Below are 13,099 nucleotides of genomic sequence, written 5' to 3' on the forward strand. Positions count from 1 at the left end.
CCATGTTCCTCTTGGGCGGCTCTTCCTCTTCCTGTATTGCAGCTGGAAAGTACCTCTAGGCATAAAGCCAGGACTATTCTAATGCTCATCTCATTTGTTTCCATTCTCTTAGGGATCAAGTTTCTGTGCTGTATCTTGTCTAATGCCCCAAATCTTTGCCTCATATATTTTGTCCAGTTTTCTAGTTGTTACAGTAGGAGAATAAGTCTAATTCCAGACACTCTTTTTTTTTTTCAGACACTCTCTTATGATCAAATAATTACATTTTCAAAAAACTGCTGTACCTGCCATGTAGAATAGGTTGTGGGAAAGTATGCGTTATAGACAGGGAAATCAATAAGGAAGCTAGCATAGCAAGCTGGTGGTTTGGATTTGGAAGGTAGTAGTGGAAATGGAAAGTAGACCAATGAAGCATGTTTTTCAATTGGAGTTACAGCATTAAGTAAGGTATGGGTATAGGAAAGGGGAGGAAAGAAGTATCAAGGATGAAGTCTAGGTAGATGTTGGTGCCATAATGTAATGTGGAAGATATCAGGAGGAACAGTTTTGAGTGGTTTGGAAGGATGGACTGCTAACTCTTTCCCTTCCTGCTGCGTCTCTAGTATTTCACTGCTCATTCTCCAATTCTGCCTCACAAAAGTCCAACAAATTATTTGGTAGTGGGGCACCTGGGTGACTCAGTGGTTGAGCATATGCCTTTGGCTCAGGTCGTGATCTTGGAGTCCTGGGATTGAGTCTAGCATCAGGCTCCCCACCGGAAGCCTGCTTCTCCATTTGTCTCTGCCTCTCTCTCTTTTTTTTCTCTCATGAATAGATGAATAAAATCTTTAAAAAACAAAATTATTTGATAGAAACTCTTTTTTGGGCTAGTGTGAGGGCATGGAGAGTGAGAAAGGAAGTGACAGTTGTATCTTTTTATTTAACCCATGCATGTAGGATTAAAAACATAATTGATCTATACAAGGAATGAGTTCTTAAGGACCCTGCGTAAGTCCAAAATGATAATATATATCATCTTGGATTGTATATCTAAAGCCATGAATAAAGGAAAAGACACAGTTGGTACATAGAGTATAAAACACAAGGATCTCGGGCAGTCCGGGTGGCTCAGTGGTTTATTTAGCACTGCCTTCAGCCCAGGGCCTGATCCTGGAGACCCAGGATGGAGTCTCACGTCAGGCTCCCTGCATGGGGCCTCCTTCTCCCTCTGCCTGTGTCTCTGTCTCTCTCTCTGTCTCTCATGAATAAATATATAAAATCTTTAAAAAAAAAAAAAAAAACCACAAGGATCTCTGGTAGAAAGGATAACAACAAAGATCAAACATAATTTTTATAAGAAGGAAATCATTCTTATTCAGTTTCTTGCTAAATAATCACTTCTATCACCTCTTAAAATTAGTTCTTATCCTTTCAGTAGAAACATAATAAGGTATAGTTCAAGCTTATAATGATTCTACTTCCCTCAGGACAACAGAAGCCCTTGAAAGTCTACAGAGGTTGATCTTCATACAAGTCAACATCCTGTCTGAGCTCAGAATCCCACTCTATTGGCTATGCAGGACTGGCCCAAAGGAATGCACCCAAACCCCATGGAGCCAATCAAATTCCTGGGGAACCTAGAATTTAGAATTGGTGTGCAGAGATGATAAAATAAGTTAATGTAAATGAAGAAACTAAAACACAACTGTAACATGTAGGCTTAGGAACTACAGTGCAAGAAGAGTAGGGCTTTTTCCATATAGACTAGAGAAACAGAAAAGGTAGATATGCAGAAAAAAAAGAGAATGGAACAGATACTAAGAGAGAAGTAGAGATAAAACGTTTAAAAAGCAAAGATAAAGAAAGTCTTAATACCTTTCCAATTCCTGGCTTCATTCCCTTTCTGAGTCTTTGAGTTGCCTGAGATATCCCAGTATCTTTGTAAGAACACTTTCCATTTTTGCTCAGACTAACTGAAGATGGCTTCTATTACTTAAAAGCTAAGATTCTTGATTCAAACACATTTCGATTAAACACATTAAAACATATCTTGGGCAGCCCCGGTGGCGAAGCGGTTTAGCGCCACCTGCAGCCCAGGGTGTGATCCTGGGGACCCGGGATCAAGTCCCACATTAGGCTCCTTGCATGGAGCCTGCTTCTCCCTCTGTCTCAGCCTCTCTCTTTCTCTGTGTGTCTCTCATGAATAAATAAATAAAATCTTTAAAAAAACATATCTTGATTAAAATACATTTCTCCTATACCAGATTATAAATTGAGTATAGTACAAATTAATTTGATTGGTTAACTGATTAATTTGGGAAAAGGATTTGCATTATATAAACCATTATTGGTTTCTATAAGGGGAAAAACTCTTGCATTGACAAGAATGTAACTGTATATGTTAAGGCAGGAGGTAGCATGGTATTTGAGGAAAGGGAAAAATCTAGGGAATCGAGAATCCTTCGATAGTAGTATCTTCCGGCTCCTCAGGCCTCCTGAGCCATGGCCTTTGCTTGTCCTATTCACTGCCCTGCTAGCATTCAGCTAGAAAATCTGCTGTTGAGGAAATCATAGTCTGGTCTTTCTAATTTGGGTAGAGCCCCGTGGCTTTCCTGGCTGACTCAAGCTAACCCCAGCTCTCATTAGGCTCACTAAGACTATGCTGGGACTTCCATCAATGTCTCCTGAGTCCTAACTAAGTCAAACAGAAACTGAGGGAAGCTCAGCAAAGCTGAAACTCAAAGTCTGTCCCATAGCATATTGCCCCATCAATTTTCTCTGATGTATCTGGATGCCTGTACTGGAAGGCAAGTAGTCCAGTCAGTAGTGGGATGGGCAGTGAGGTGTGGGTTGCCCAGAAACCCACATGGAAAACCAGGTGAGATCCTTACTTATCTAACACAGAGAGTATACACCTGTGATTGCTTTTGCTGTTCTCCATCTTACAATTTCTTATGGCTACATCTGACATGAGCTATGACTAGGTCTTTAATCTTTCAGAGTCCTTCAGCCAAACCTAACTATCCTAAGTGGAAGGAGTAGTAGCATCTAAATGGTTAATGCTTGGACTCTGGCATCAGCCTTCCAGATTTTGAATTCCGGTCACTCCCTTCTTGGATCTATAGCCTTAGGTAGGTTTCTGTAAAATGTCTGTGTGTCAGTTTTTCCACGTGTTAAAATACAGGTTGCTAATAGTATCCTCCTCAGAGAGTTATAATTAAAGAGCTCCACAACAGTGATTGATACATATTAAGTGCTCAATAAATGTAAGTTATTTTTGTTATGTCATTACCTTAGTCCTCCAGCCTCATAATTTAAATGAAACTGCTTTAATTTCCTTTAACAATATAAAATCAGATATCATACTGATAATTGTTTCAGGGAAAAATCTTCGTACCAGATTGTTATCATTGTTATATTCTGCTTTCCATTAAAGTTCAACAACATGATAACAAAAGCCTTAATGATAGTAGCACTTAACATTTATTGACCATTTACTATGCATGTGGTTCTAAGCTAAACATTTCATATCCATTAGTTTTTTGTTTTAAGATTTTATTTGTTTATTCATGAGAATACACAGAGAGGAGGGAGAGAGAGGCAGAGACACAGGCAGAGGGAGAAGCAGGCTCCATGCAGGGAGCCGGACGTGGGACTTGATCCCGGATCTCCAGGATCAGGCCCTGGGCTGAAGACGGCGCTAAACCGCTGAGCCACCAGGCTGCCCCATGCCCATTAGTTTAATTAATTTTCCCAACCACCTTTTCAGGTAGGTACTATTATTATCCCCATAGTAGGTTTCTGCTAAGATTTAGGCTATAAAGAAAACAAATTTAAAACTTGTTAGCTTGTTCTTAACTACGTAAAAGGTTTGTTTTCTTTTTTCTTTTTAATTTGGCAAAGTAGTGGGTTCTTATCTTCTGTTGGAATTTTCTTGTTTGATACATTAGATTTTTTTAAAAGAGCTATAAACAGACCTAAGTAAATAAATAATAGCTGTTTCAAATGAGGTTTAATTTATGTATATGCTGAAACATTATTAGGAATTTCTAATGATTTTTCAAAGACAAGTTGGATCTTACAATTCAAGCTTTCAAAAACAACTTGATTTTTTTTTTAAGGTTTTATTTATTTATTCATGAGAGACACAGAGAGGGAGAAGCAGGCTCTCTGCAGGGAGCCCAATGCAAGACTCATCCAAGATCCCGGGATCACACCCCAAGCGGAAAGCAGACACTCAATCGCTGAGCCACCCAGGCGTCCCAACAACTTGATTTTTAACAGAATACTTAACCTGTTCAAGAAGGTTTGTAAAGGAACTCAAGAAACATGAACTTTTATTTTTTCTCTATAAATTTTTGACATTTATCTACACATTATATGGTATACAATTTTACCAATGAAAATACTAATAATTATTTCATATAAAATACTCTGTACTTTCACAATTACCTGTTAAGAAGACTCTCTACTTCCTGAACTTCTGCTATGGGCTCTTCATTATCAGAAAGGAGACGAGCTTGAAATTTTCTGTCTTGGAAATCATACAGCATCACAATAATAAGACTGCTCAAGTGATCTGGCTACCAAGGGGAAACACACATAAAGAAAAGTATACAAACAATATTTAATAGCAATATTTTCCATTCCACTATTTTTTCATAGTCTGGTTGTATTGAGAGACAGAGAAGGACTTCCAAATAGAAAAAAAAAATCCAGTAAAAAAATAAACCTTTTCAAAGAGACAATTTTTGCTATGTCATCACAATGAAAGTACTAGGATCAGAACTGGAAGTAGGAAAGAGTTCAGGATGTGTTTTGAAGAGGCCTCAGCATCAAGAAAACTAGTTTTTATTTTACAGGCTTGTTAGTACTTTCTAAATAACAATCATGAGACAGCTAATGATGTAAAAGTTGTCTACTTACTATTGTGGTACTTGGGAAGATATAGCTATCTATTAATATTGTTTCCAAAATATCTTGAACTGCAAGACAAGGAAAAAAATCTGTTACTGAAAATACCAAAAATGAAAAAGAAAACTTTGGAATCAAAATATACTTTAGACAATACCACCAACTGTTTTTACTTTCATATCTAAAATATATTTCAATTCTTGACAAAGACTCACATGATGAATGCTTGTCATCTTTTTGAATCCGGAACCCTTGGGATCTAGGTACCACACAAAATCCTAGTCAAAGGAGCATTTTTGGAATAGTTAAAGCAGTAATAAAAGAATTCCAACCTTTAGTTCAATTTCAACCTTTATAAAACATTAAAGAGGATCTAATTTAAATGTCATCATTTTTATATTGCTGGATTGATTCAGTAATATTTTATTTAGTTTTGTTCCATGTTTATGCTCATGAGAGATATTGGTCTATCATTTTCTTTTTTCATAATATCCTTATCAATGTTGGTATCAGGGTTATACTGGCCTTGTAAAGTAAGAGGGAAGTGTTCCCTCTTCCTACATTCTTTCGAAGAGTTTGTCATAGGTCAGTATTATTTCTTACTGAAATATCTGGTAGAACTCACTGGTGAAGACATTGATGCCATTTAATCTAAGACCCAAATGACAAGGAGTTAGCCATGGAAAGATCTGGGAGGAGAGAGCATTCTAGGCAGAGATAATTGCAAAGGTACAAGGTGGAAACAAGCGGACATGTTGAAAAAGCTCCACGGGGTACATGAATGTTCCTTTTGTTACATCATGTGACAAATGCTTTATATGCACGGTACACATTGAATTTCAGTTTTTTATTTGGGAGATGGGAAAACTAAAAAGAAGTTTTAGACTAATAGAGCACAGACTCTAACTTTCATAGGAAATCCTTTGGAAATCATTATCCATATTTGAGCCACCAATTATGGTTGTATTATATAAGGCAACATTTCACTTATAGGGAAAATAAGGTTTAGTTTTACACCTAAGTACATGAAAACCAATTCCTATCTACTTCATAGGTTTTCAGCATGGGTCCCATTTCATCACAAAAAATAGAGTCCTCATAACAATGAAGGAGTTTATCTAAGGGAGCAGACCTGCACAGGTCACAGAATTTTCAGCAATGGAAGTGTTTCACTCCTTCTTAGGATACAGTGAAACACTCCTATTTCCTAAGAAGGAGTGAAACACTCCTATTTCCTAAGAAATAGAAGAGGCAGAATGAAATAATGATTTTGCCAACATTGCATTTTTCCTTTTAGGGCTCTTGTCAAAACTGGTAACATTGTTGGGCTGCCTTTGATGCTGTGCAGAAAGCATCACCTTTGTGTATCTACAATTTACATAACATTCTCATGTAGTAATGCCAACATTAATAGTACCTGTATACTTTAGATAGTGCTTCCTACGTGCTATACCTTGTTCTAAGCGCTTTTCATATGTTCACTGAACTCTCATAACAACCCTATGAATTAGGTATCTATCATCATTATCTCTATTTTATTGATAAGGAGATGAGAAAAAGAATATGGTTAAGTACTATGTTCGTAATCACACACCAAATGGCAAATCAGGGTTTCAGACCCAGACAGTATGGCACCAAAGTGTCTGCTCTTTACCACAACATTATGCGGCCTTTCTTCATCTTCCTCTTCTAACAAACCAGAGTGGCTAAATAAAACACATTGCCAGTGACTAATTTGAGTTATCAAGATTTACTTGATGATTGCAAACCTTGCATATCCTACCAGTATGACCCAATAACTTGCATTATTCCCTGTTCCCAACTAATTAAAAGCCTGTTCTCTTTAATGTGTTGAAAAGAACTCTTCATCCCCATTCTTCAGGTTTTCAACATGGAGGGGTCTTCCCTGGAGAAACACCCTTTGCCAGTGTGTCTGTGGAGGTGCAGTAGAGAGATCTACACTTCTTCACAGGTTAGATGAGAAAGTATTCGGTAGATAGTATTTGCAAACCTCTGGACTAGAGATCTAAAGCCATGTCCCCGAACACCTTTTCTTTTATCTCTCTCTCTCAGTTGGTTCCAAAATCAAATGTGAAGGCAGAGCACTATTTATTGGAACCCTAAGATTCACATAGCCCATCTTGTCATCCCTCCGGCTCTGGAAGAAAGATGGAAGATGTCCCTTCTTTTGATTCTCCTCTAGGTTCTCCCTCTTTTATTGTTATTATGTTTTCATGGAGTTTCCTTCATGTGAGGGATCTCTAGAATCTTCACTTCAAGAATGTCAAGGGCCTCATATAATTATATATAATACAGTTGGTTCAGTTTGTGTGGGTGTGGAAGGAGAGAAACAATAAAACTATTTAAGGCTTTTTTGGCAAAACTAGAAAGAATAGCCACTAACATTCTGAAAGAATATTTGAGAAACATAAATACTAGGGGAAGGAAGCTGGCATCACCAAATACAAATCATTATATAATTAAAACAACACACCATGGAACCCTAAAAATCCCTAAAAAAACCCCTAAAAAACATGGATTAGGGATGGGGTTGCTATTTCACTTTCCAACCAAATGAAACATCTCTTTTTAACCTTCTTTCTGCTAGTTCCTTAGGTACATCATTTAATCTCTTCTTGAGCTTCTCTCAATTTTTTCATCTGCAAAATCAGAATCTTACATCTCAAAGGACTGGTATATCAAATGACAAAGTGTTCTTTTAATTACAAAGAGCTATGTAAATATAAGGTATTATTATTGTCATTCAAGAAAATTGCTTTAACCTCTTCCATGAAACCAAAGCTTAAAAGGTTATTGATCTAGATCATTTTTCTAATGAATGCAATCAAGAATTAACTCAGCAGGCGGGGTGTGTCTCAGTCTACTAAGCCTTCCACTCTTGATTTCGCCTCTGATCCTCATCTCAGGTTCTTGGGATCAAGCCTTAGCCCTGCATCAGGCTCCATGCTCATTGGGGAGTCTGCTTCTCTCCCTCTGCCCCTCTCCCAATTTGGACATGTATGTGGGCACACAAGCTCTCTCTCTGTCTCCCTCTCTCAAATAAATACATAAATAAATATATTTTAAAAATTATTATTATTATTATTTATTTACTCATGAGAGACACAGAGAGAAAGAGAGAGAGGCAGAGACACAGGCAGAGGGAGAAGCAGGCTCCTTGCAGGGAGCCCGATGCAAGGCTTGATCCCAGGTCTCCAGGATCACGCCCTGGACTAAAGGCAGCACTAAACCACTGAGCCACCTGGGCTGCCCTCTTTAAACAAACAAAAAAAATTAACTCAGCAGGCCTGAGTGGCCAAACCTTGAACATTCCAAGGAAAGATATGGCCCTCCAAGCTCCTGTGAAATAACCTCTATAAGCCTTTGAAATATCTTGCCTGATGAAAGTGTCCTTGTGTACACGGGCGTTGGGCAAAACAGCATCAGTGTGGCCTCTGGAAGAGCTAGAGATTGAGTAAGGTCAGCCACAAGAGCACTCCTTATCTACATGACTGATCCCAATAAACATTGTGGACAGCAAGGCTTGAATGAACTTCCCTATACTTCAATACTACCTTCTACATACTGCAATACTTCATTCGCATTGTCGTCCATTGTTGCTAAGAGAATTAAGTCCATATTTCCATGGACTCCATTGGAAAAGAACAATAAGAAACTTATATCAGGTCTCCTCTAGTATGTTTATATACATACATATATATAAATTTATATATTTATAAATATAAAAAGGTTATGTACTTTTTTCTAGTGTTGATTTTAAATAACCTCCACTGTAATACACTATACCCATGAGTATAATAGCTTTGCTAAGTTCTGTGAGTCCTTCCAGTGAATCATTGACCCTGAGGGTGTTCCTGGGCACCCCATCTAAAATTACTAATTCCCAAAGCCATAACCAAAATATACATTAAGCATTTACTAGGTTTTTCAGACAGAGTTAGAAGATTCTGAAACGAGCAGATTAATGCCACAGACAGTTCCTGGGACTGAAAGTTCACCAACTATTATATATACCTAGAAAGGCTGGAGAAAGAATGAAGTCAGGAATAAGATCAATAATTTCAGGGAAATCTTCAAGTGTTCTTTTTTCTTTATGGTTCATCAGTCTATTTCTTTTTTTTTTTTTTAAGATTTTATTTATTTATTCATGAAAGACAAAGAGAAAGAGGCAAAGACATAGGCAGAGGGAGAAGCAGGCTCCTCATGGGGAGCCTGATGTGGGACTTGATCCCAGGACCCCGGGACCACGACCTGAGCCCAAGGCAGACGCTCAACCGCTGAGCCATCCAGGAGTCCCCATCAGTGTATTTCTTAAGAAATTGTTTTCCAGATTTTCTTCTTTAATATTTAGAATTCCTTGAAACATCCAGAGATTCTTTGAAAAAACAAATTAGCTGCTAGTACTCTACTTCTTTGACAAAAGTAAAACTTAAAAGGAATAGGCTACTCTTCATTACCTTCTTTAACAGAAAATTGACTTTGGGGCTATTTAGAAAAGCAGGAGTAGTGGTTGTCTTCATCTTAAAAAAAACAGACTGATGGGCAGCCTGGTTGGCTCATCAGTTTGGCGCCGCCTTCAGCTCAGGGCCTGATCCTGGAGACCTGGGATGAGTCCCACATCGGGCTTCCTGCATGGAGCCTGCTTCTCCCTCTGCCTGTGTCTCTCTGCCTCTCTGTCTCTCTTTGTGTCTCTCATAAAAAAATAAGTAAAATCTTTAAAAAAAAAAAAAAAAAAACAACAGACTGAGCCCTTTACACCTTTAAAAGTTTAATCAGATAAATACACATTCTGCTTTTGAAAGAGCTTATACACAAAGGACATCAACAAAAGAGCAAACAATAAACCTGAAAAACTTAATACAACCAAAGGAATATACTTAACATTTATATAATTAAAGGAACTTCCTCTGTCATTTTTTCCTTCTCCTTGTACTTCCACAGGAAAAGGTAATATGATCTAAATCATCTATTCACAAATTCACCAATAAAAGGGACCATTACCCAAGCTCTCTTTAGTTTGTACATTAGCCTTTTCAGCTTTATTGCTCTTATAAAACCATAGAGAAAAAAAATCCTGAATTTTCTTTTCTGAACTGTGATTCCCTGAACCTATACTGTACAAGCCAAATGTGAGTTTATAAAATATCATGTGAAAGTATTGGTAGAACACTGATAATACACAAGATAAAAGTGAAATGCACAGAGCATCCCATATTTTAAAGAAAAATATCAGGCTCTTAATTATCTTGGAAACCTAATGCATTTAGAAATTCTGTTTTCATTCTATTTGAACATTCAGAAATTATTCAGATAATAATTTAAGCAAGATAGTTTCCTTATAAGAAGAAAATAATATTTGTACCAAGTAAACAACCAAAGACATTTTATTTTAGTATTTGACCTTATATCAGAATTAGAATTTTAGGGGGATCCCTGGGTGGCGCAGCGGTTTGGCGCCTGCCTTTGGCCCAGGGCGGGATCCTGGAGACCTGGGATCGAATCCCACATCAGGCTCCCGGTGCATGGAGCCTGCTTCTCCCTCTGCCTGTGTCTCTGCCTCTCTCTCTCTTTCTGTGACTATCATAAATAAATAAATAAATAAATAAATAAATAAATAAATAAATAAATAAATAAAATTTTAAAAATGAACATTTCAAGCAAAAGCAGGTTTATAAAGCAAAAGCAGGTTTATAAAGGCCTATGACAGTACTTTATCTGACTGGGATTTTCTGGGTCATTAAAAAATATCAAATAATCACAAGGCCCTTCATAAAAAGAAATAAAGACTGAGAAAGATAATCTAGTACATATATCACTATAGCATAACCATCTAGTTAATGCATTAAATTTATATACAATAATTTCAAGTTTTTAATATTGACTTTTAAAGGTAGGATTCAATATTCCATTAGGAAAACAAATGGTCTATAATAGAATTTTGGCATTAACATTAAATACCAGCTAATTAACATAGATGCCCAGTCTGCCTTTCACTGTTGCAAAGAGAAAAAGATGTAAAAATGTTCTTTTGACTCATGATTTAAAAGCACACCTTGGTCTTGAAAACTACATTTTTAAAAGCAAATGGAAGGAACGGATGAAACAATCTGAAAGATTACACTGGAAAAGAAAAAATGGTAAATGGTTAAGACATTAAAAAAAAAAACAAGCAAGAGAAAAGAAATAAAAACTAAAGAGAAATTGCTTCTTAACATCAAATTTTCTTCCTTGTTGATAAACTCCTGGCCCTAGAGTTGAGCTGTATCATGTCTGGAGACTACCAAAAATATATATTCACGTCTCAGTAATTAATGGGACATTTAGTTCAACTGAACAATTGTTAACTGCGTATGTGCAATGATGAAGAAGGCCCAATATGTACTAATACCAAGGAAATACATGAAAATTAGTGTTGCCCTTTCAAGCTGTCTCTTTAGCAAGGCACAGGCTCATTTCAGCCATGCTGCTAATACTCCAAATATTTCCGGAACTTCTTTTTTGGAACTATATTCAGTCAGTTTACAAATCAATGTAAACATTAATATAATATAGTACAATATATTATAAATTATAAAGTTTATCACCAGTACAAAAACAAACATCTCCAGGGACACCTGGGTGGCTCCGTGGCTTCGGCTCAGGTCGTGACCCTGGGGTCCTGGGATGAGTCCCAAATGGGGCTCCTCGGAGGGAGCTTGCTTCTCCCTCTATGTCTCCTCCGCTTCTCCCTCTACGTCTCCGCCTCTCTGTCTCTCAAGAATAAATAAAAATCTTTAAGAAACAAAACAACACCTCCAGACCCTTTTGACTGTTGCTCTTACCAGCTCCCAAACTTCAGGCTACTGGCTTTGAATGGGATCATTTGGGGGGGGGGGGGGGGTTGATTTAATTTTTACATTCATTTTTAGTATGTTGTACCTTTTCTTCTTATCCCATCTCTGTTCCTCTCCCTCACCCTCTTACTGGTTTTTACGTTTGTGAAAGTTTATACACTAATATACGAGGTGTAAACACAGAACACAGAAAATGCAAAGAAATAACCCCAGGAGAAGGAATGCGTACTTGGCTAATTCAGTGGATTCCTAATGCTTCCTGTTAATGACATGGTTTCCTTGTTTCATTTAATGACTGTGCATTACATCTATCTAAGGACGGGCACCGTGCTAGGCCCGTGCAAATCTGCAGTTGGGGGGGGGGGGGCAGGGACAAAAAACAACAACAATAAAAAACACAGTTCTGGCCCTGAAAGAGCTTATTACTGTCCTGGAAAGAATTCTCCGAATTCCTTGACATTTGCAACTGACCAGATGTGCGTAAAAACAAAACCTGGCGTGCAGGAGGGGGGCTGCACGCCACGGATTCTCTCATTATCTTCCTGTAAGCGCTGATCTTTTTTTTTTTTTTTTTAGACTTTTATTTATTTATTAGAGAGAGAGAGGCAGAGACACAGGCAGAGGGGGCAGCAGGCCCCACGCAGGGAGCCCGATGCGGGACCGGATCCCGGGTCTCCGGGGTCGCGCCCTGGGCCGAAGGCGGCGCTAAGCGGGGCGCCGAGCCTTCGGACTGGCGCTACTCACACTTCAGGGCGCTGAAAGCCAGCTCGTAGGACGAACGCTGCACGGATTCATCCTCCGACTCGGGCAAGGACCGCAAGGGTTCATCCCCGTACTTGATTAAGACGTGCTCCGGTGACTTTTCCAACCGAATACCCTGAAAAATGTTTGCTGCCGTAACGTAGACGGCGTCCGGGAAGCCCGTGCTCTCGGGCGCCCCGGCGGGGCCTGTGTCGCTGCGCGGGGCGCGGGCCGACAGCGCCGGGTCCTCCGCGCGGGGCTCGCGGGCCGAGCCCGGCTCGCCGGTGCCGCGGGGCACGGCCGCCCCCGCGCCCGCCGGCGGCGACGCCAGCTCAGCTACCACGCCGACGCTGCACGGAACCGTCTTCCTTGCGCCTCGAGCATCGCGTCTGTGAAAACAAGCGGTGATCTCGGTAAGTCCCCGCCGAGGCGGGACCCACCCGGCCGCCCGTCTCCGTCGCGCGCGCAAGGCGGAGGCGGGACAGGTGGCACCTGGCGGCCCCTGCGGGCGGACCCAAGCGTCGCGGAGGGGCGGGGGCGCGCAGGCGGTTGGGGAGTCGCCTCCCGAGCCGCCCTTCCCGGGCCCGTCGGGGGGGCGCTCCCCCCGCCCG

At 39.6% G+C, this 13,099-nt stretch overlaps 1 protein-coding gene across 1 annotated transcript in view; it reads right to left on the reverse strand.

Annotated features, from left to right (window-relative positions):
- The window catches only part of NSUN7 (NOP2/Sun RNA methyltransferase family member 7), a gene marked incomplete at its 5' end in the record, with an annotated part of 59,694 nt that overhangs the window by 45,934 nt on the left and 661 nt on the right, over positions 1-13,099 (reverse strand). The window contains 3 exons of the mRNA XM_049107736.1: positions 4,432-4,562; positions 4,906-4,964; positions 12,492-12,877. Of these exons, the coding sequence (XP_048963693.1) occupies positions 4,432-4,562; positions 4,906-4,964; positions 12,492-12,877 (576 nt within the window). The remainder of the gene's footprint in view (positions 1-4,431; positions 4,563-4,905; positions 4,965-12,491; positions 12,878-13,099) is intronic.

Source organism: Canis lupus, chromosome 3 (genome assembly GCF_003254725.2).
Source record: "Canis lupus dingo isolate Sandy chromosome 3, ASM325472v2, whole genome shotgun sequence".
NCBI classification, from domain to species: Eukaryota; Metazoa; Chordata; class Mammalia; order Carnivora; family Canidae; genus Canis; species Canis lupus.